The sequence below is a fragment of the Peromyscus californicus genome, unplaced genomic scaffold, assembly GCF_007827085.1.
Source record: "Peromyscus californicus insignis strain IS unplaced genomic scaffold, ASM782708v3 Scaffold_7__1_contigs__length_154581171, whole genome shotgun sequence".
NCBI lineage: Eukaryota > Metazoa > Chordata > Mammalia > Rodentia > Cricetidae > Peromyscus > Peromyscus californicus.
In genome coordinates, this window is record NW_026294595.1 from 14,302,764 (window position 1) to 14,322,054 (window position 19,291).

At 44.6% G+C, this 19,291-nt stretch overlaps 1 protein-coding gene across 2 annotated transcripts in view; it reads left to right on the forward strand.

Moving 5' to 3' along the window:
- The window catches only part of Camsap1 (calmodulin regulated spectrin associated protein 1), a 71,145-nt gene that overhangs the window by 18,088 nt on the left and 33,766 nt on the right, over positions 1-19,291 (forward strand). The window contains exons 2-5 of one of the 2 annotated variants that reach the window (XM_052723143.1): positions 3,702-3,964; positions 4,668-4,829; positions 18,144-18,224; positions 19,176-19,208. In XM_052723143.1, the coding sequence (XP_052579103.1) occupies positions 3,702-3,964; positions 4,668-4,829; positions 18,144-18,224; positions 19,176-19,208 (539 nt within the window). The remainder of the gene's footprint in view (positions 1-3,701; positions 3,965-4,667; positions 4,830-18,143; positions 18,225-19,175; positions 19,209-19,291) is intronic. The other variant, XM_052723144.1, reaches the window with a different exon arrangement.

Below are 19,291 nucleotides of genomic sequence, written 5' to 3' on the forward strand. Positions count from 1 at the left end.
GTGCCAGATCTCATTACAGATGGTTGTGAGCCACCATGTGGGTGCTGGGAATTGAACTCAGGACCTTTGGAAGAGCAATCGGTGCTCTTAACCTCTGAGCCATCTCTCCAGCCCCGGTATTGGAACTTTGCAGGCAAGTAGTTATAAGCTACCCTGATAAAAGGTCTGGGAATCTTGGGTCCTCTGCAAGAGCTATATGTGTTTTTAACCATTGAACCATCTCTCCAGCCCTATGTTGCTTTAAGCATAGTTATTGACTACTAGATATTAGAAGAATAGGTGTGTGCAAACATAGCTTCTGACATGGACTGAACTGAGTATTTTCTAGGAACAGTCACTGCCCTGGTGGACTGGGAAGAATGGGGGCTCCCTTTCTGAGCTAGAGACAGTTTCTGCCCTGAAGGGCTAGGAAGAGGAAGTTCATTCAGTTGCTGAGTGGGCTGTAGCACCCTATGGCTGGATTGGAGGGAACTCACAGGTTGTGGAGTCTACTGATCTGGGATTGTTGTCTACCTACATAATTGTTCTTGTTCCCTGTCATGAACCTCAAGTGTTCAGGAATGATTGTTGTTTGTACAGGATCCAATGTGATGCTGACATGAACCACTTCAGGCTGGTGGTTTGCAAGTGACCCAGGGAAACATTTCCACTTGGACGTGTGGCTCGGCTGCTTTTTCCTGTCTTGCTAGTTTCCAAGTTCAGGCTGCTTATGTCTTATACTGTGACTGTGAGCTCCAGATCCTCCCTAGGTCTGTCCAAGGCCAGCTCTTGGCTGTGCTTCTGTGGTGTTCTGTCATCTCCTTCCCTGTAGCAGAGTGAGACTCTGGGGTTGCTCCTGAGCTGTGCTATTTTTGCTTTCAGAGAGGAACCTTACCTAGGCTATCCAGGTGAGCAGGGAGAGTGCCTTAGACCAGCCAGTGTGTCCTGAGATACTCTAGACATCACATGGATGTCATGTAGGTGGTTCAGAGGAGGTGCCTGGGGCTAGTATACATGTTGGACAGATACACATTCATGGTTTTTCGAGTCTCAAGGTGGGCAAAGTCTCCTAGGGGTGAAGCAGATGTGTTCTTGGAATTTTTGAACATGCAAGAAGGACCTGGACAGAGCTTGAGGTATGGGCTGGAAGTTAGGCAAGGAGTAGCTCTTGCTGGGAGCCGTGGTGGCGAGATGCTGCTCCTAGGCACTTAAAGAAGGTGTAGGCACCTAAAGTGACTCTTGTCTCTTTTTCCTGGCAGCTGCACAGACTTGGGATTGGGACTCCCTAGCTCAGGACCTTGCTTGATTTTACCAGTTCAGAGCCAGATCCCACAGTTTCTGTTGGTGTGATCTGTGCCTCTCAGCTCTGTCCCATGGAACTTCTCACTCTTGAGTGTGGTGTGGCTCCTCCCCTCTTTTTGTGCTAGTCATATGGCACTACAACTCTTTCCTCAACCATCTGACAGGGCAAGCAGAGGCCTTCCCATGTGGAATACCCAGGGCTCGTTCTTTTATTACCACCACGTTCTATTTAGTGTTAGAACTGTAGCTGGCTTCAAAATAGAAGGCTACCCAATGTGGTCATCATGTATGGCACTTGACATCCACTAAGCCTGGGCAGAGTGCTTACAGCCTTCTATATTGGCACTGGTGCTCAGCCTTGTTCACTAGTTTAGTTGCTGTAGTGACCAAATCCTGTGTGCACAACAGTGCTTTAGAACTAAAGTGCTGTGTAAACTCTGGCCATGTTGTTAAGAAATAAGAATCAGAAGTGAAGTCTGGGGACTGTGGGGCAGGGCTGGCAAGATTACTCAGTGGGTAAAGGTGCTTGTCATATAAGCCTAACCAACAGAGTTCCAGCCCTGGAACCCATGTAAAGATGGGAGGAGAGAACCAAATCCACAAGTCTGCCCTGTCTTTCACACTCATGTATGGCATATATGCACCTCTCATATGTATATATAATAATAAATAATTAAAAATGATTATAGACAATAACAAGGATCCAGAGACTCGTAATTAGACCTGGGCCTCAGAAAATAGTACCTACAGAAACAGAGAAGGGAGCAGAGAAAGAAGATGCTGGGGCAGGGGGAGGTAGTTCCTGAAGAGCTGACCTTCTTTCACTGTGGTGTCTAGACCTGGCACAGGACTAGAGGAGTTTGGATCTCTTCCTAGGTCGGGTTGCTATTGCTCTAATGAAACACCATGACCAGAAGCAAGTTGGGGAGGAAAGGGTTTATTTGGCTTACACTTGCATGCCACTGTTCATCACTGAAGGAAGTCAGGCCAGAAACTCAAAAAGGGAAGGAACCTGGCAGGAGACGATGCAGAGGCCATGGAGGGGTGCTGCTTACTGGTTTCCTCCCCATGGCTTGCTCAGCCTGCTTTCTTATAGCCCAGGACCGCCTGCTCATGGGTGACACCACCCACAATGGGCTAATCAATCACTAATTAAGAAAATGGACTAGGCATAGTGGCACATACCTTTAATCCCAGCACTTGAGAGGCAGAGGCAGGTGACAGATCTCTGAGTTTGAGGCCAGCCTGGTCTACATAGTGAGTTACAGGACAACCAGGGCAATATAGTGAGACCTAATCTCAAAAGAGAAAGAAAAAAAGAAAATACCCTAGAGGCTTGCCTACAGCCTGATCTCATGGAGGCATTTTCTTAATTGAGGTTCCCTCCTCTCAGATGACTTTAGCTTGTGTCAATTGATGTAAAATTAGCCAGCACAAATGTCCACTGATTGTGGAGTGATTGTTTCTAACGTATTTCTACCCATTTATTCGAATACCTTATTGGTGATGGCAGCTTTCTAAACTCTGCTGGAGGTAGGGGTGTTTGAGAAGACTGAACTCTCCATTCTCTGCAATTGTGGATACAGAGACACCAAAGGTCTGGGGCCCTGGGTAAAGGAATGGGATTCTTCTTTAGGACTTTGTGCTACCTACAAAGGATAGCTATTGATGTCTTACAAGGCCAGGGTGGTGCAAAGAGGGTACAGAATCAGTGGTAATACATTTGGCCCCTGTGTCTGCTGTAGGCAGTGAGTGCATGAGAGACCAGATTGCAATTGGTTCCTGTCTCTTTTGACATTGGACTTGTGGCATCTTTTTTTCTGTGCCTCAGTTTTCTTGTCTGTCCTGTGGGCACATTATTCATTAGTCCTGATCCATAGAATTGTGGTTAAATAGTGTGCTTCCTGAATCAAAGATGAGTGAAAGCTGATTGTCTTTGCTCTGTTGTGGTTACACTGGCACCAGATTGGCTCATTCCTTAAAGAGAAGGCTGTTGAATCTTTGCTGTTACCTTGATCTTGACTTTGGTTGGAAAGAAGACACACAGAGCTTCCTCCCAATAACTAAAGCCACTGTGCTCACAGCTCCCTATTTGGGGTCACCAGATGCTGCATCATCCTAGCCCCATGGCATCTTGTTTCCTTTGAGCCCACTAAGACCCCAAGACTTCTGTGCTTCTGTCCCACCATCATTCAGGTGATGATGGCAGTTGAAAATGCCTAATATTGCCTCTGTCGTGCACATGCTAATGAGGCTGTCTGTTGGCCCTGGACCTTTGAATGTTATTGTCATCCTGTCAGTGGGCTGTTCCTTGGTTGGCATTGTTCTGGAAGGTTCTCCTCTGTGTGTCCTCATCTATCTGGTGATGCTCCAGACTGGATTGTGCATGTCCACTCACCCAGTGCTCTCTCTTGTCATAGACAACATCCCTGAGGACCTCAGAGACCCTTTTTACATCGACCAGTATGAGCAGGAGCACATTAAGCCACCCGTCATCAAGCTTCTCCTGTCAAGTGAGCTGTATTGCCGTGTCTGCAGCCTCATCCTAAAAGGGGACCAGGTGGCTACCTTACAAGGACACCAATCTGTCATTCAGGCCCTGTCCCGGAAGGGCATCTATGTGATGGAGAGTGATGACACCCCTGTGACAGATGCTGACCTCAGCCAGGCACCTATTAAGATGGTAAGTCTCTGACAGGCATTCCTTCTGCTCCCTTGGCTGAGCAGGCAAGACTCAGTGTCCTGCTGTTAGGTGACAGATGGTGAGGTCTGTCCATGTGTATTGGTGGTCGTTAATGACACGCCTGTATTTTAAAGACTGTCATCATTCTGGAAAGAGCAGCTTGCTTTTGGTTCTTCTTACTGTGATGCAATGAAGTGAAAAGATGTAATTGTGGTGAGGCACACCACTGCAGAGCCTTCCCGTCGGACAGCTGCACTAGCCAGAATCAGTTGCCTGTCCTCAGAGGCTGTGCCTCTTCAGATCAGCCAGACACCTAGCCCACTATGTCCTTGCATTGCTTTTGTTAACTCGTTCCCTGGCATTTTGCATGCCATGCCTTTTTTCACTCAGTTTAAGGGTGACATGTTGTGGGTGAAGAGAAGGTCTGAAGAGAATGAAGGTAGGGTGTGATACAGAGGAGGGTCCTGTTGGCATCCCAGAGCCTTAGGAGGCAGAGGAAGGGTGCAGCCTCTTATCGAAGCTTTTCCAGGTCAACAGAGGAAGCTTATAGTCTACTGATAAGAGATGAGGACCTTGGACCACTGCTGCAGTCTGGAACAGTGCCCAGCCAGTGTTATCCTTTGCAGGGAAGCTGAGGCAGAAAGTTTTCTTGCATTGGGACCCATAAGAGGTTTAGAGTACTGACTGCTGCCTCTGTCCCCAGAGTGCCCACATGGCAATGGTGGATGCCCTGATGATGGCCTATACTGTGGAGATGATCAGCATTGAGAAGGTGGTGGCCAGTGTCAAGCGATTCTCTACATTCAGCGCCTCAAAAGAACTTCCGTATGACCTCGAGGATGCCATGGTATTCTGGATCAATAAGGTAAATGCCTGTCTAGCTCTCTTCTTGATCGAGAGCTGCCTGCTTTTTGTTCCCCATGCTGGAACCTAGCTACTAGAGTTTGTTTAGGACTGCATGATACTGTATCCAGCTAGGTGTCCAGTAGATTAGCAGACAGTCCTTACTCCTGGGCACTGAGAGTAGAGCAAAAAAATAGGTTTGTGTGTGGAAATGCACATGTGTGGTTACAGCTAATGAGGTGTCATTTTTATCTGAGATACTTGTATATAGTACTTGTTCACAATCTTTGCCAATAACTATTGGGGAGGAGTCAAGTTTCTTGTGTATTCCCGTGTTTGAGTGCTTGGTTGATTTTTATCAGTGTGTACGTGTGTATACACATGTATTCATGTGGGAGTACAGATGTGCACATGCCACGACATGCCTGTGGAAGAAAACCTCAGGGGTTGGTTCTTGTTTTCCACCTTGCTTGAGACAAAGTCTTTGGAACTCCACCTCCCATTTTGCTGTAGGAACACTGAAATTTTAAATGCTTGCTACTGTGTTTGGGGTTACATGCTGTCCTGGCTAGTTTTAGGACATCTTGGCACAAGCTAGAGTCATTTTGGAAGAGGGGACCTCACTTGAAAAAATACCCCCACTAGATTGGCCTGTGGACAAGCTTCTAGTGTTTTCTTGATTGATGATTAATGTGGGAGGGACCACCTGTGCTGGTGGCCCTTGGTGCTATAAGAAAGCAGGCTGAGGAAGCCAAGGAGAGCCAGCCAGTTGGTAGCCTTCCTCCAATGGCCTCTGCTTTGTTCTTGCCTTCACTTCCTTCAATGATGTACTGTTACCTGGAAGTGTAAGATGAAATAAATACTTTCCTCCCCAAGTTGCTTTTGATCATGGTGTTTTATCACAGCAATAGAAACTGTAACTGAAACACATGGTTTTGGGGGATCTGATTTGGTTCTTCATGTTTACTTAGCAAGTACTTTACCTACCTACTGAGCCCCTTGTCTTAGTTAGCCTTTCTATTGCTGTGAAGAGACACCAGGACCACAGCAACTTATTTTTATTTTTATTTATTAAGAAATTTTCTACTCACTCTACATACCACCCACAGATCCCATCTCCTCCCTCCTCCCTCCTCCCACCCCACAGCTCTCCCTCCCAAGCCACCCCACATCCCCACATCCCCCAAATCAACGTCTCCCATGGAGAGTCAGCAGAGCCCGGCACACTGAGCCTAGGCAGGTCCAAGCCCCTCCCCACTGCACCAAGGCCCATAGCAACTCTTATAAAGGAAAACATTTAGTTGGGGTGGCTTACAGTTTCAAAGGTTTAGAACCATTATTATCATGATGTGACATGGTGGCATGCAGGCAGACATGGTGCTGGAGAAGGAGCTGAGTGTTGACATCCTGACTTGCAGGCAACAGGAAGTGGTCTGTCTCATTGGGCATATCTTGAGCATATATAAGACCTCAAAGCTCACCTCCAGTGATACACTTCCTCCAGCAAGGCCATACTTATTCCAACAAAGCCACACCTCCTAATAGTGCCACTCCCTATGAGCTTATGGGGGCAAATTACTTTTCAAACTATCCCCTGACCCCCCCCCCTTTTTTTTTTTGAAAAAGATAACCCAGGTTGGCCTCGAACTTGTTATGTAGCTGAAGATGACTGTGAACTCTGATTCTCCTGCCTCCCAGGTCTTGGGGCAGACATACAAACATACACCATCATGTCAGGCTACATCCATATTTCAAATAGACTCCGTATTTTTGTCTTCTGATTTGTCCCTGGTAGACATACGTGCTGATTTGAGATTATGAAAATTATGCACACTGCCACATAACTCTCCATCCCTGTTCCTTGTTCTTGGGTCACAGACACATTGGCACTCTACTGTTAGACTCTAAACTGTGTCTTGGTATCTGCTTATCCAGCCATATTCCCACTCTAGGATACTTTGTGTTTTTTTTTTTTTGCTTCAGTTTTCATAAACATCTCTTTCTTTCTTATTTAATATTTCTATTTGTATTTCATGGTTTTCTATTTCTTTAGCATTTCCATGGCAACTTACAATCCTTATTTACTCCCCCCCCACCCCCCCACCCCCCCCCCCACCCCGCGTGTGGCTTTTCTGGTTGTTGCTAGATTGTAGGCTTTTTCCTTGGTCAGAGTCATTAGATGCAGTGTGTGCTTCTGGCTAAATGTTCTCCCCACTCCATCCAGGGTGAATTGCCTAGCATCCAGCAAAGATGGAGCTCTTTTGCAGTCTTCACTACATTTGTGTGTTCTTAGAGTCCTCTATACAACTTCACAGGCGCCTCACAAGCTTCAGCATTGAGGTCTATATAGCGTATTGAGTTTCTTTCCTTGTGGCATCCCTCTGGGACCCTATATTCCACTAGCTTAGATAGTGGAAGCCTACTCTGCCTGCATTTCTGCCATCCTAAACTCCTTTTCTCCTCCTAACTTGAGGTATAGTCAATACATCCTTTCTGCAGAGCCCCACCCCGATCTGATTGTGCATCTTGGGTGGAAAGTCTGTCTGACACAGGACTACAGCTGAGCAAGTGGTATCATTCTGGTTCTCTGTGCTGAAGGTGACCTGAATCATCACTGGTGGTCACTTAGGATTTCCTTATCTCCTAAGTGATCTGGGTTGTACCATGGTCCATCTTTCTGGGGCTCATTTAACTTTTTGGTGTGTGTGATATGCATATATGTGTTTGCATGTGTATACATGTGTATATGTGCATTGGCATGAGTACATGTGGAAGCAAGAGTTCAAAAGTTGTAAATATCTTGCCATCCAGGTTTTTTTTTAAGTAGGGGCTCACACTGAATGAACTGCTCCCTAATTGGCTAGAGTGCATGGCCATTAGTCCTAGGTCATCCTATTTCCATCTCAAGTGTTGAGATTTGTTTATTTATTTATTGGTTGGTGCTTGGGGTTCTGAACTCAGGTCTTCATGCTTGCGCAGCTAGCACTTTACCTCCTGAGTCTACGTCTCCAAGATTTTACTGATGCCTGTGGTTTAAAACTCACTCGACTGAAACATAACTTACATGCCACATATGAACATGGTTCCTTGCATTTTAACAAGTGATGCCATCCTTTAAATAGCCAATTCTGTCATTCTCAGAATGCTGCCTTGGGCTCCTTTGCAGTTAGCCCTTCCCCCAGGCCAGGCTCATACCCATCTCCTTTTGTCTGTCTGTCTGTCTGTCTATATTTTATGTGCATTGTGTTTTGTCTGCATGTATGTCTGTGAGGGTGTTGGATTTCCTGGAACTGAAGTTACAGACAGTTGTGAGCTGCCATGTGGGTGCTGGGAATTGAACCCAGGTCCTCTGGAGGAGCAGTCAGTACTCTTAACTACTGAGCCATCTCTCCACTGCCCCCTCCCCCCATCTGCTTTCTTTGTTGTTGTTGTTGTTTTTTTTTTTTTTTTTTTTTTTTTGGTTTTTCCAGACAGGGTTTCTCTGTGTAGCTTTGCGCCTTTCCTGGGACTCACTTGGTAGCCCAAGCCCAGGCTGGCCTCGAACTCACAGAGATCCACCTGCCTCTGCCTCCCGAGTGCTGGGATTAAAGGCGTGCACCACCACTGCCCGGCTCCATCTGCTTTCTTAATGGGGTTAGTTTTGCTTCATCCAGGTTTTGCTTAAAATGTTCTTACTCTTGACTTCTTTTACTGCACCAAATGTATCTATAAATAGTTTGGTTCTGTTTATGCCTTGTAGAATTTCTTTATATGACTGTGTCATGATTTGTTTGTCATTCTTCTGCTGAGGGACATCTCAGTGCTTTCCAGTTTTTGAATAAAGATGCTGGGGCATTTGGATGTATGTCCCTAGATGCTAATACTCTTTCTTTGAGTGAGTACTTAGTATCATTGCTGGGTCAGATGAATGTATTTTAACATACTTGATTAAGTTGTTTTGTTTTTGACAGGGTTTCACTATGTAGACCAGGCTGGCCTCAGTCTCACCAACTGCTTGTGACACCAAGTGCAGAGATTAAAGACCTATTCCATACCCAGTATTTAGTTAAGTCTTAAGAAAAAACTGCTAGAATATTTTCTAAGTGGACACCTTTTTAAATTCAGGGACAGGGTAGGAATCTTTTGGCTTTGACTGTTAATCAGTTCTTGATCAGTTGGTCTTTGATTTAGGACATTTGTGTGGCTGTGTAGTAGAATCTCTTGTGTTTCCAGATGTTTATATTTTTGCAAGTTCTTGTTTGAATATTTTACACAACTTTTATTAATTTTTTTTTTTTGTATGTTTGAGATGGGGTCTTACTTTGTAGCTAAAGCTGGCTTGGAACTCTGTGAATCCTAAGCTGGCTTTGAACTTTTGATCTTCCTGCCTTAGTTTCTTGAATGTTGTGATTACAAGTGATACCATTTTTGGTTTAAACCAGTTCTTAATTGGGTTCTTTGTCTTAATCTAGTTGCACGAATATGTGTATCTTGTTAGGAATGTATGTTGTGACTTTCTTCTCTTTTACCATTTCTCAGTAATTGCTGTCCCAAAGCGAAGGTTTCTGGGATTTTGAAGCCTAGTTTACATTCTTTCTTGCTAAGTGATTTCTGCCCTGCTCCAAGATTCAAGGATTTGCTCCCTTGCTTCTTCCTAAGTGGTTTGGTGGTCTTTGCTCTTGCCTTGAGCTTTCTGATGTACCTTGAGGTTATTCACTGTGCAAGAAGCAGGGAAGGGGTGGAATCTACCTGCTTTGTGCACAGAGAGCAGTTAGAGACTCCCTGTAGCAGAGATTTTTCTGCTGCGGGCCGCAGGAATATATCATAAGAACTCAGCTGGTTACGGCAAAGTCACTACCTGGAGGGATCAGGGAATTCCTCCAGAGGAAGCCAAATCCCAAGGAGTTTTTGGTGTTACTTGTCTTGTTATATATCAGCTGTATTCTGTTATGAAAATCATGTGTGCCTTCATAGCTTTCTGAATCAACTTTTCCCTAAGAAGGGCTAACAATGTGGACTGATCACTCTCTGGACATACACATTCCAGGTATTTGGAGAACAGCCTCAGGAAAGGCTTTCTCTGGAATCAGATATCTCCCTTGGCCACTTTCAAGGACTAACAGTAACAACAGTCCACATGCAAGTCTCCTGATTTAAGGCAAATTCCACAAGGAGACACCGCCTAGGTCAGGTGGATGTTCAGTAATAATAGCTTTACACAATTTAGCTCAGACCCTCCTTTCTTACAGCCTTACTAACTTTATGGATCTCTAACTCCTTACCTAACCACTTCTAGGAATAGTTAGATAACCTTCTGCGCTGACAGCTATGCTCAGCCAGAACCCCAGTTCAAGCCTCCCTGTAATTACTGTCATTGGCAGCATCTGGCCAGGTCCATCCCTAGATGGAGGAAAGTACCTTATCAGAGTTACCTCTGTACTTTCTAAGAACAGACTTAAGCATCCAGGCTACCTGTTTGAGAAGGACTGGCGGATGTGCCAATTAAGCCTTACTTCCTCCTTTCCCAAACCTTACCTTTAGTTCCAGATCTCCCTTTAACTATCACCAGAGGCATCTACCTGTACACAGGTTGCCTAGCGACTGAGCACACTTTCCCCCACCCTGGGGTTGCAAATGATAATTAACGGTTATTGCCTCTCAATGTGATTCTTATCACCCCTCCGTTTGACCCTGGAAGCCTGGCTTTGCACTGCTAAGGGAATACTGCTTGTAAGTGTATATATACTGGGACTTCCAAGGCATGGGGGGACAGAGAAGGAAAAAGAGAATGGAAGAACAAGATGGGTAAGAACTTGAGAAGAACAACCTGAGACAGGGAAGAACTAGATTGAAGGGCTAGAAAAGAGTACTAGAGGAACAAGACGGAAGATGAGGAAGAGTCAGATGGGAAAGCCCTAGCTGGGTAAGAACAAGGTGAAAAGGACCTAGATGAGGAGAATTAAGATAGAACTTAAGAGGGAACAGTAGATAAACAGAGAGAAATCAGGCAAGAAAGGAGCTAGGCATGAGAACAGAACTGAAGCTGCGTATATGTGGATGTTATGCCAGAGGAATTAAAGCAAGTGGACTATAGAGCTTGGTGTGCTGAGATTCTATTTCCTAAAAATAGTCCTTGCTGTTATTAGTTCTCTCTCGAGCCCCTGGGATGTATAATATTGAGGCTGGTCCCTCTAATATTATACAAGATTTTTCTTTTCTCTGCATGTTACTGTGGCAGTGGCTCTGTTGGGTCCCATTTGAGCTGCACATGTGAGACTGTCTCAAGATGTTCCTTCTCCATTGAACTATGTGACTAGTTCCATGGTAACGTGAGGTGAGTGTAGCTTATACAGACAGTAGTCTGTAATAATAATTTGAATTTAGACAATACATGTCTTTGAACTGGATCCTTTTTTATTAAAGAAAGAATTGTTTTAGCTCTAGTAGGTTGTCTGCATGTCAACTTGTTGGTTTCTACAAAAAGCACTTGTGGGCTGGAGAGATGGCTCAGCAGTTAAGAGCACTGGCTGCTCTTCCAAAGGTCCTGAGTTCAGTTCCCAGCAACCACATGGTGGCTCACAACCATCTGTAATGAGATCTGGCGCCCTCTTCTGGCCTGCAGGAATATGTGCAGGCAGAACACTGTATACACAATAAATAAATAAATCTTAAAAAAAAAAAAAGCACTTGTAGGGATTTTGATTGGAATGCATTGAAACTAGATCAGTTTGAGGGGCGTGGATGTGGTACCCTGTTGAGGAGTACAGTCCATTGTCATACTTTGGTTCATGAAATTTATCCCCAGCATTTTAGTGTTTTGAGTGTGTGTTTCTTAGTTCCATTTCCAGTTGCTTGTTGCTAGTCTGCAGAAACAAGGTTAAATTAAAAAAAAAAAAAAAAAAAACAACCCTTTCCCTTATGGAATCGGTTAGGACCTCTTGTAGGATGTGGAGAAGTGGGAGAAGAAAGCATTTTGTTTGTCCCTAATCCTCAGGACCCAGATAGTGGTCTGCTATTTTTACTCTAATGCATTTCCCCCCCTTGTTTTGATATTAGGACGATACTGGCTCGGAAAAGATATTGGGATGTTTTCCTTTTTCTGTTCTGTGCAGTAACTTGAATATGATTGGTTTCATTTCCATTCTGAAACCTTTGGACTTGCTGGTGAAGCCATCTGGGCCTGGAGTTGTATATGGGTTTAGTTGTGAAAACTTCTATATATACTTTAAGTTATTTAGATTTTCTGTCTAATTTTGTGTCAGTTTTGGTATTTGTAGCTTTCACAGAGTTCATTTTAAGTTGTTGAATTTATTAGCATAAACTTTATTGATTTTTTTTTTTAACTTTTTGGATAAATGTATCTGCAGTCTATAGTGACCCTGTCTTCATTTTCTGATGCTGATCATCCTTTCTTCCTTGTTTTTTTTCTGGTTTACCAACTTTATTAATCATCTTCAGAACATTACATGTCTCTGCTATTTAATATTTATTTTTTCTTTACCTTTTTTTAAAATTTATTTTACTCTCCTTTTGTTTTTATTTCATCTTAAATTTATTTATTTGTTTTTGTTTTTTGAGACAGGATTTCTCTGTGTAACAGCCCTAGCTGTCCTGGAACTTGCTTTGTAGACTAGGCTGGCCTCCAACTCACAGAGATCTACCTGCCTCCTGAGCATTGGGATCAAAGGCACGTGCCACCATGCCTGTCTTTCGCACAACCATGCCTGGCTTACCTTAAATTTATTTATTTAGAGACAGGTTCTAATTCTTTAGCCCAAGCTGCCCTTTGAGTTCCCAGCCTCCTGTCTTAGCCTCAGTGTTCACCTCTTGAATGTTGTTACTGGCACATAGCAACTGAGCATGTTTGTGCAGTGATGTTCCAGCACCATGTAATGGTCGGATCCAGTTAGCACATCCATCATCTCAAGCATTCATCTTCTTTATGGTGAGAGCAGACAAACCTTGTTTCTAGGGGCTGGGCAAGTAGCACAGTGGCAGAATGCTTGTCTAGTGTGCAGGAAGCCTTGGGTTCTAGTCTCAGCACTAAAAACAAAAGCAAAATAAAATGTTTCAGCTAGTGGAAGCATTGCACTCTGTCTTCATACATTGTTAAGGTAGAAAGCTAATTCATTCACACTTGCCTTGCTTCGCGTCTGTGAGGCTACGAGGTGGTGCCTTCCCTCCGTCTCATATACTTGAGTATGTTGTACTTAATTCCCTGTAAAATATTTTGTTTCACTTGTGGTTTCTTGTTTTATCAGTGGATTATCTGAAAAGACTTGTTTGATTTTTAATATTTGGAGGGAATTCATTCCAGAGACAGCTTTGTATTTGGGGTTTTATTTTGTTAAGATTTATTTTTATTGTTTTTATTGTGTGTATGCTGGGGGTGGGGAGTGGGGCTTGTGCATGTGAACGCAGGTACCTGCTGAGGCCAGAGGTGTAGGATCCCCTGGAGCTGGAGTTACAGGTGGTTGTGAGCTACCCTAGGTGGGTGCTAGGAACCAAACTCAGATTCTTTGAAGAGCAATATATGCTGTGAACTGGAGAGTCATGTCTCCAGTCCCTGCTTTTTGATTTCTGGTTGAATTTGGTGGTGTGGTTTGAATCCTGGGGTGACTGAGTCTCACTGGCAGCTGGTGGTACCTGTATGTGTTGCATTCTTCCTGCTCCTGGGCCTGAGGGTTGTTCTCTGGGGGAACAGGCGCTGCAGCACTGTCTGTTTCATGCTTCCTTATGTCTGTCTGCTCTGCACTCCATAGGTTCAAAGTCTCTTCTCAGGGTTTGAGTATTTATGATTAACCTCTAGTCTTTAAGCTGTGTCTATCACCAGTGGTAAATAGCTCTTGTCCCCAGAGGTTTCTGCGTTTAGAACCTAGTATTTTTACAGCTGCCTGTGAGCAGTATTGGTGTGCCTATGCTATACCTCTTTAATTCTTTATAATTGTTTCGTGTGTGTGTGTGTGTGTGTGTGTGTGTGTGTGTGTGTGTGTGTGTGTGTACGCGCGCGCGCGCGTGCGCGTGCGCATGCACACGTATGTGCGTGTATCTCACTATATAGCCTGGCTTGCGTAGTCTCATTATGTAGACCAGTCTGGCCCCAAACTCACAGTACCTGCCAGCCTCTGCCTCATGAATGCTGGTATTAAATGTGTGCACAGCATACCCAGCCCTTTACTCTGCTGTCTTCTTCCTATTTAAGTGCATTCTTGAGCACACTGTAGTTTGCCATCCTCATTTATTCATTTGATAACCTCTGCTTTATCATTAGAGACTAGACCAGTAAGAGTTGTGTAATTGTCCATGTGGCTGAATTCTACCATTTGGCCTGATGTCTGGTTATCTCATCTTTTTTTTTTTTTTAGCTTTCCATCCTTTCTTTCTTTGGGTTACTTGAAGTTCTCCAATATTTAATAGGGGTTGCTGTAGGTTATGACGTGCATTGTTAGGTTGCCCGGGGCTACTGTGACCAGAGTGATGTGTTCATGGTAATAGGAGACATATTTTTCTCCTAGGACTTTTGTCGTTGTCGAATTCATTTTGTGGCAGCCCCACCCAGTTATGTTCTTTCTACTTTCAACAGTCATTGTTTATTTTGTTTTTTGTTATTTTGTACTAGCTGTGGTTGTTGCTGTGGAGGCTGGTGCTGACCAATGCTTTCTGGTCCTTGTGCCCTCCCTGATTGTGAAGGACTAGCAGTTCACAGTGACCATGCAGTGTTCACACTGCAAAAAGATAAGAGATTCTTGATATATTAAGGGACATATTTTTTTTTTTTTTTTTGGTTTTTCGAGACAGGGTTTCTCTGTGTAGCTTTGCGCCTCTCCTGGAACTCACTTGGTAGCCCAGGCTGGCCTCTAACTCACAGAGATCCGCCTGGCTCTGCCTCCCGAGTGCTGGGATTAAAGGCGTGCGCCACCACTGCCCGGCAAGGACATATTTTTTAAAGGACATTTTTGTGTATGTATGGGGTTGGGGGGGAACATGCGTGTATTTTAAGTGAAGGTACACAATGAGACCAGAGGAAGATGTCTGTTTGTTTTCTTCTCTTCTTTCCTTATCCCCATGACACCGGGTTTCTCACTGAACCTGAAATTCACCATTTTTTTGGCTAGACTGGTTGGCCTGTAGTGATCCTCTTCTCTTTGCCACCCACAGTGTTGGGGCCACAGGTGCACATAGTCATGCTCAGCTTTAAAAAAAAATTACATTGTGTCTGTCTGTATATACAAGTATGTGTGCTATACTCATGGTGCCATGTGGAGGTCAGAGGACAACTTGTGGAAGTTGATTCTCAAGTTCTACTGTGTGGGTCCCAGGGATTGAACTCAAATTATCAGGCTTCATAGCAAGTGCCTTTACTCACTGAGCCTTCTTGCCGATCAGCTTCCACCTCCCCCCTCTTTTAACACTGGGACTCACTGGACCAGCTCCCCAGCATATACATACATACATATACATGCATTTTTAATATATATATATTTATTTACTTTTGGTTTGTTTGCTAATTGATTCATCGATTGATTGATTGATTGACAAAATCTCTATAACCCTGGCTGTCCTGGAGCTCACTCTGTAGACCAGGCAAATCTCAAACTCACAGAGATCTGCCTGCCTTTGCCTCCCAAGTGCTTGGATTAAAGGTGTGTACAACCTCACCTGGCCTGTATTTATATTTTGAATGGGGTATCACATATTCCAGGCTAGTCTCATACTGGTTATTGCTATGTAGTTGCAGTTGAACCTGAACCACTAATCCTCTTGCCTCTGCACTCCCTGTATCCAAGGGTTACACCTAGTTTTATGTGGTGCTGAGAATTGAACCTAGGGTCTTGTGAATATTAGACACTCTACAGACTGAGTTATACCAACCCCTTCCCTTTTTGAAGGGACAGGATTTTGCTATTTATTCTAGGCTGGCCTGGAGCTCACTATGTAGCTCAGACTGGGCCTCAAGCTTTCAGCAGTCTTACCTCAGACTCCCAATGTTATTTATTTGTCGACATTATTTACCAGGCTCAAGAAAACATGAGGTACAACGGAACCTATCTAGAAGAGTTTTTTTATTAGGGAAGAGAAAGAGTGGGCGTGGGTAGGCCTACCGAAAAGAAAGGTGCTGGGGGTGGGGGATGTGTGCTACCTCTGGTGAGAGGGAGAGAGCGGGAAGGGGTAGAGCCTGCTTTGATAGGTCACCTTGTGCATGCATATGTATATGGCTTATGTGGCTACGCCACACATGCACATAGATTACCTGATCACACTGCATGCAGATTATGTGACCACGCATGCACAGGTTACGTACGTAGGACATAAGGCCCTGGAGTGACTAAGCATTTTGCCTGACTGCTAACAGCACATGCAAGGTCATGTGACTCCGGAAGTGGCTAGGAATACTAATACCCAAGTGCTGGGATAGCTTTGTGCACTACCTTGCCTAGCTTAGCTTTGCTCTTGTGTAATCTTAGCAGTGTCTCAGATTTCTAGGTGTCCCTGGTCCCATTTGCAGCTGACTGCACTTGCACATTGCCAGCTGCATTTTCCCACCCACCTGGTAACTCTCGTAGTGATTTTTATAGACTGGGTATGAATTCACTGAGCCTTGGTTTCCTGGAAAACACTTAATAGACTTTTTTTCAGGTCCTACAGCTGGATATAGACAGTGGTTAGCAGTCTCTGTCTTTGGATGATAAAGATGTTGCTTCTTGATTGCAGGGTGGGCATTGGGGGCTGAGATGACAGTTTTTGTCCCAATTATGTTTTTAAGGTTAGTACTGACTCTTATGGTCAACGCTACTTCCCCCTCAGAAGATGGGGTGTGTGTCTCGTATCCTCCCAACCCCCTTCCCGTCTGTCTCTCAAGCCCACTCTGGGGCTAGCTGGTGTGCTCTCCCCTGCGCTTTCTGGGCCACATGGCTCACAGTAGATGCTTGGTTTGCTTTGCCATGGTTATTCTCCTTGATTTTGAAAAATAATGTATATTTTCCTTTAAAATGCCCATTCTATCAAAAATTTGAAATTAATTTACATTTTAGGCACAAAGATAGGATTTTATGTAGTACTTTTTAAATAGTTTTGCTTTCTTTCATTGTGTATCTGAGGAGGACCTTAAACTTCTGATCTTTCTGCCTGCACTTCCCAAGTTCCGAGATTACAGGCATGAGCCACTTCACCCAGGTTTTGTTAGTGGCTTTACTCTCTTTTAAAAATCTGACTGTTGGGTTGGTGAGATGGCTTATCAGATAAGGATACTTGCTGCCAAGCCCGCAGACTGGAGTTTGGTCCTTATCTGCATGGTAGAAGGAGAGAACTGCTTCCTGCAAATTGTCTTCTGACCTCCACATGTGTACTGTGGCACTGTGAGCACAAGTACATGCACACACATAGAGATTGACAGACAGACAGACAACCCAACTGACTATGTGCACCTGTGGCCTTGCCCTGGCTGGGGCAGAGGTAAGCAGTTGTGAGCCGCCATGTGAGTGCTGGAAATGAAGCCCAGGTCCTCTGTAAAAACAAGCGCTTTTAACCACTGAGCTGTCTCTGCAGCCCCTTTATCTTATTTTTAAAGAGATTTTCTACCTTCTTGATGTTCCGTCATTCACATATTGTATTTTTGTTTGTTGATGAGCCACTCAGTACTGCACATTTCCACCTGACTGTCACTCTGACCACTCCTCCAAGTATTAATGTGTATTTTTACAAAGTCTGCTATTACACAAATGAAGAAATTACATTGTGTGTGTGCATGATGGATGTGTGGGTGCACATGTCGGCATGCTGTAGTCAGAGAACAACTCTGTGGAACTTGTTCTCTCCTTCTGTCTTTATGTGGGTTCCGGGGATAGAACTCCAGACACTAGACTAGAGTGCTGAATTATCTCACTGACCCCGTAGTTGGATACTGTCTTAATTTCAAGAGAGATTACTTAAATCTGTGGTTTTAAGGGATTTACAGCTTGGATTTTATAACTGAATTTTATTTGGTGTTGACTTTCTGTGGTCAGAGGAGGTGTGACCCAAGATTAGGTAGATTGTTATGGGTTGTCTGCAGACAACTGTGTTCACAGTGTGCATGGGGTCTGGCCCTCATGATTCCACAGTGGTGAGGGAAGAGCCTTACTGGTATTTGGAGACACAGTGGTTTCTTTGCAGGAGCAGGCTGACCCTGTGACTCATGGCAAGTTTTGGGTCACGTAGAATCCAACTGTTCTGCGTCTTTGTAATTGGCCTGATGGCACCTGTGTCTTAAGAGTTAACAGCAGGTGCTGTGGGATCTCCTGGTGATGAAATGGAGATATAGGGGATGACATGGGGGAGCAGTGGCCTTCCTTCTTAATGCATTTTTCTTCTGCCTTAGGTAAATCTTAAAATGAGAGAGATAACAGAAAAAGAAGTTAAATTAAAACAGCAGCCACTGGAAAGTCCCGCTCATCAAAAGGTAAAGAGTAATTTTAATTTCTTCAAAACACATTAAGTTAATATTAGTAGTTTTTTATATGTCTGTTTCGACTTGATCATTCTGTATTTTTATCATCCCAAGCAAGCCAGCCTCTTAGATTATCCTGGTGGCTGATTCTCAATGCCTCAATTAGGAGTTACCATGGGCAGCCTGTCTTCTATCCCTCACCCCCAAAAAGGGCTCATGGTTTGTTGAACAGGGGTGTTCTGGGAGGACTTGGGAGGTTCAGTAATGGAAGTAATGTAGCCTGAGCTCTGGGAGTGAACTTCTGAAGGTAAGAGATTGAGCAGAAAACGCCCTGTAGAAGCTGTGCCCTGAAGATTCTTGAGATGGCCTGATAGGTGCCATGAGGCCGGCGGGGGTCTGAAGCCCAGCGCCTGGAGCCAGTGGAAAGTGTGTACCTTGGGAAGGGTGCAGATGGGTGCGTTTCTTCCACATTCTGGCTTTGGCCTCATCCCTGGCCATTTTCTCTTTTGTCAAGGCATGTGTCACAGTCAGTGGTGTGTACACAGGAGTGCCTGACTGTCGACACAGTTTTACCTCTGAGAGCAACATGTCTTCTCCCCTTGTGGTTTTCTCTGTACACTGGCCAACTCTAGTCAGTCCGTCGGGTCGAGTGCCTCCTTAATCCTTGGGTGGGACAGACACACATGGGCATAGACAAAGGGAGCAGACCTCTAGCCTGGTCCCCTGACTTTCTCAAGTTTGAAACTATTCTTTGCCATTTATGAAGGATAGAGTTGTGAAGGGGACAAGTTATCTTCCAATTGAATTGCCTGGTATTGTGATCAGCTGAGGTCATACACACGGGAAAGCCTTTGCTTCCCAGAGACTATCTCCACCTCTTGCGTGTGAGCGTGTGTGTCATGGCCACACCTGGACCTGCAGTGCTGACATTCCTTTCCACCTTCCTTCCTGCTTCCTGAGCAGTCTCCCTCCAAGTGGTATTGGAAGTTAGTACCCGTAAGTGACTCAGGCCACCAGCCGCAATCTGCAAAGCCATCTTGTTGCCATCATGCGCTTCCATTAAAATTGCTCGCACCCAA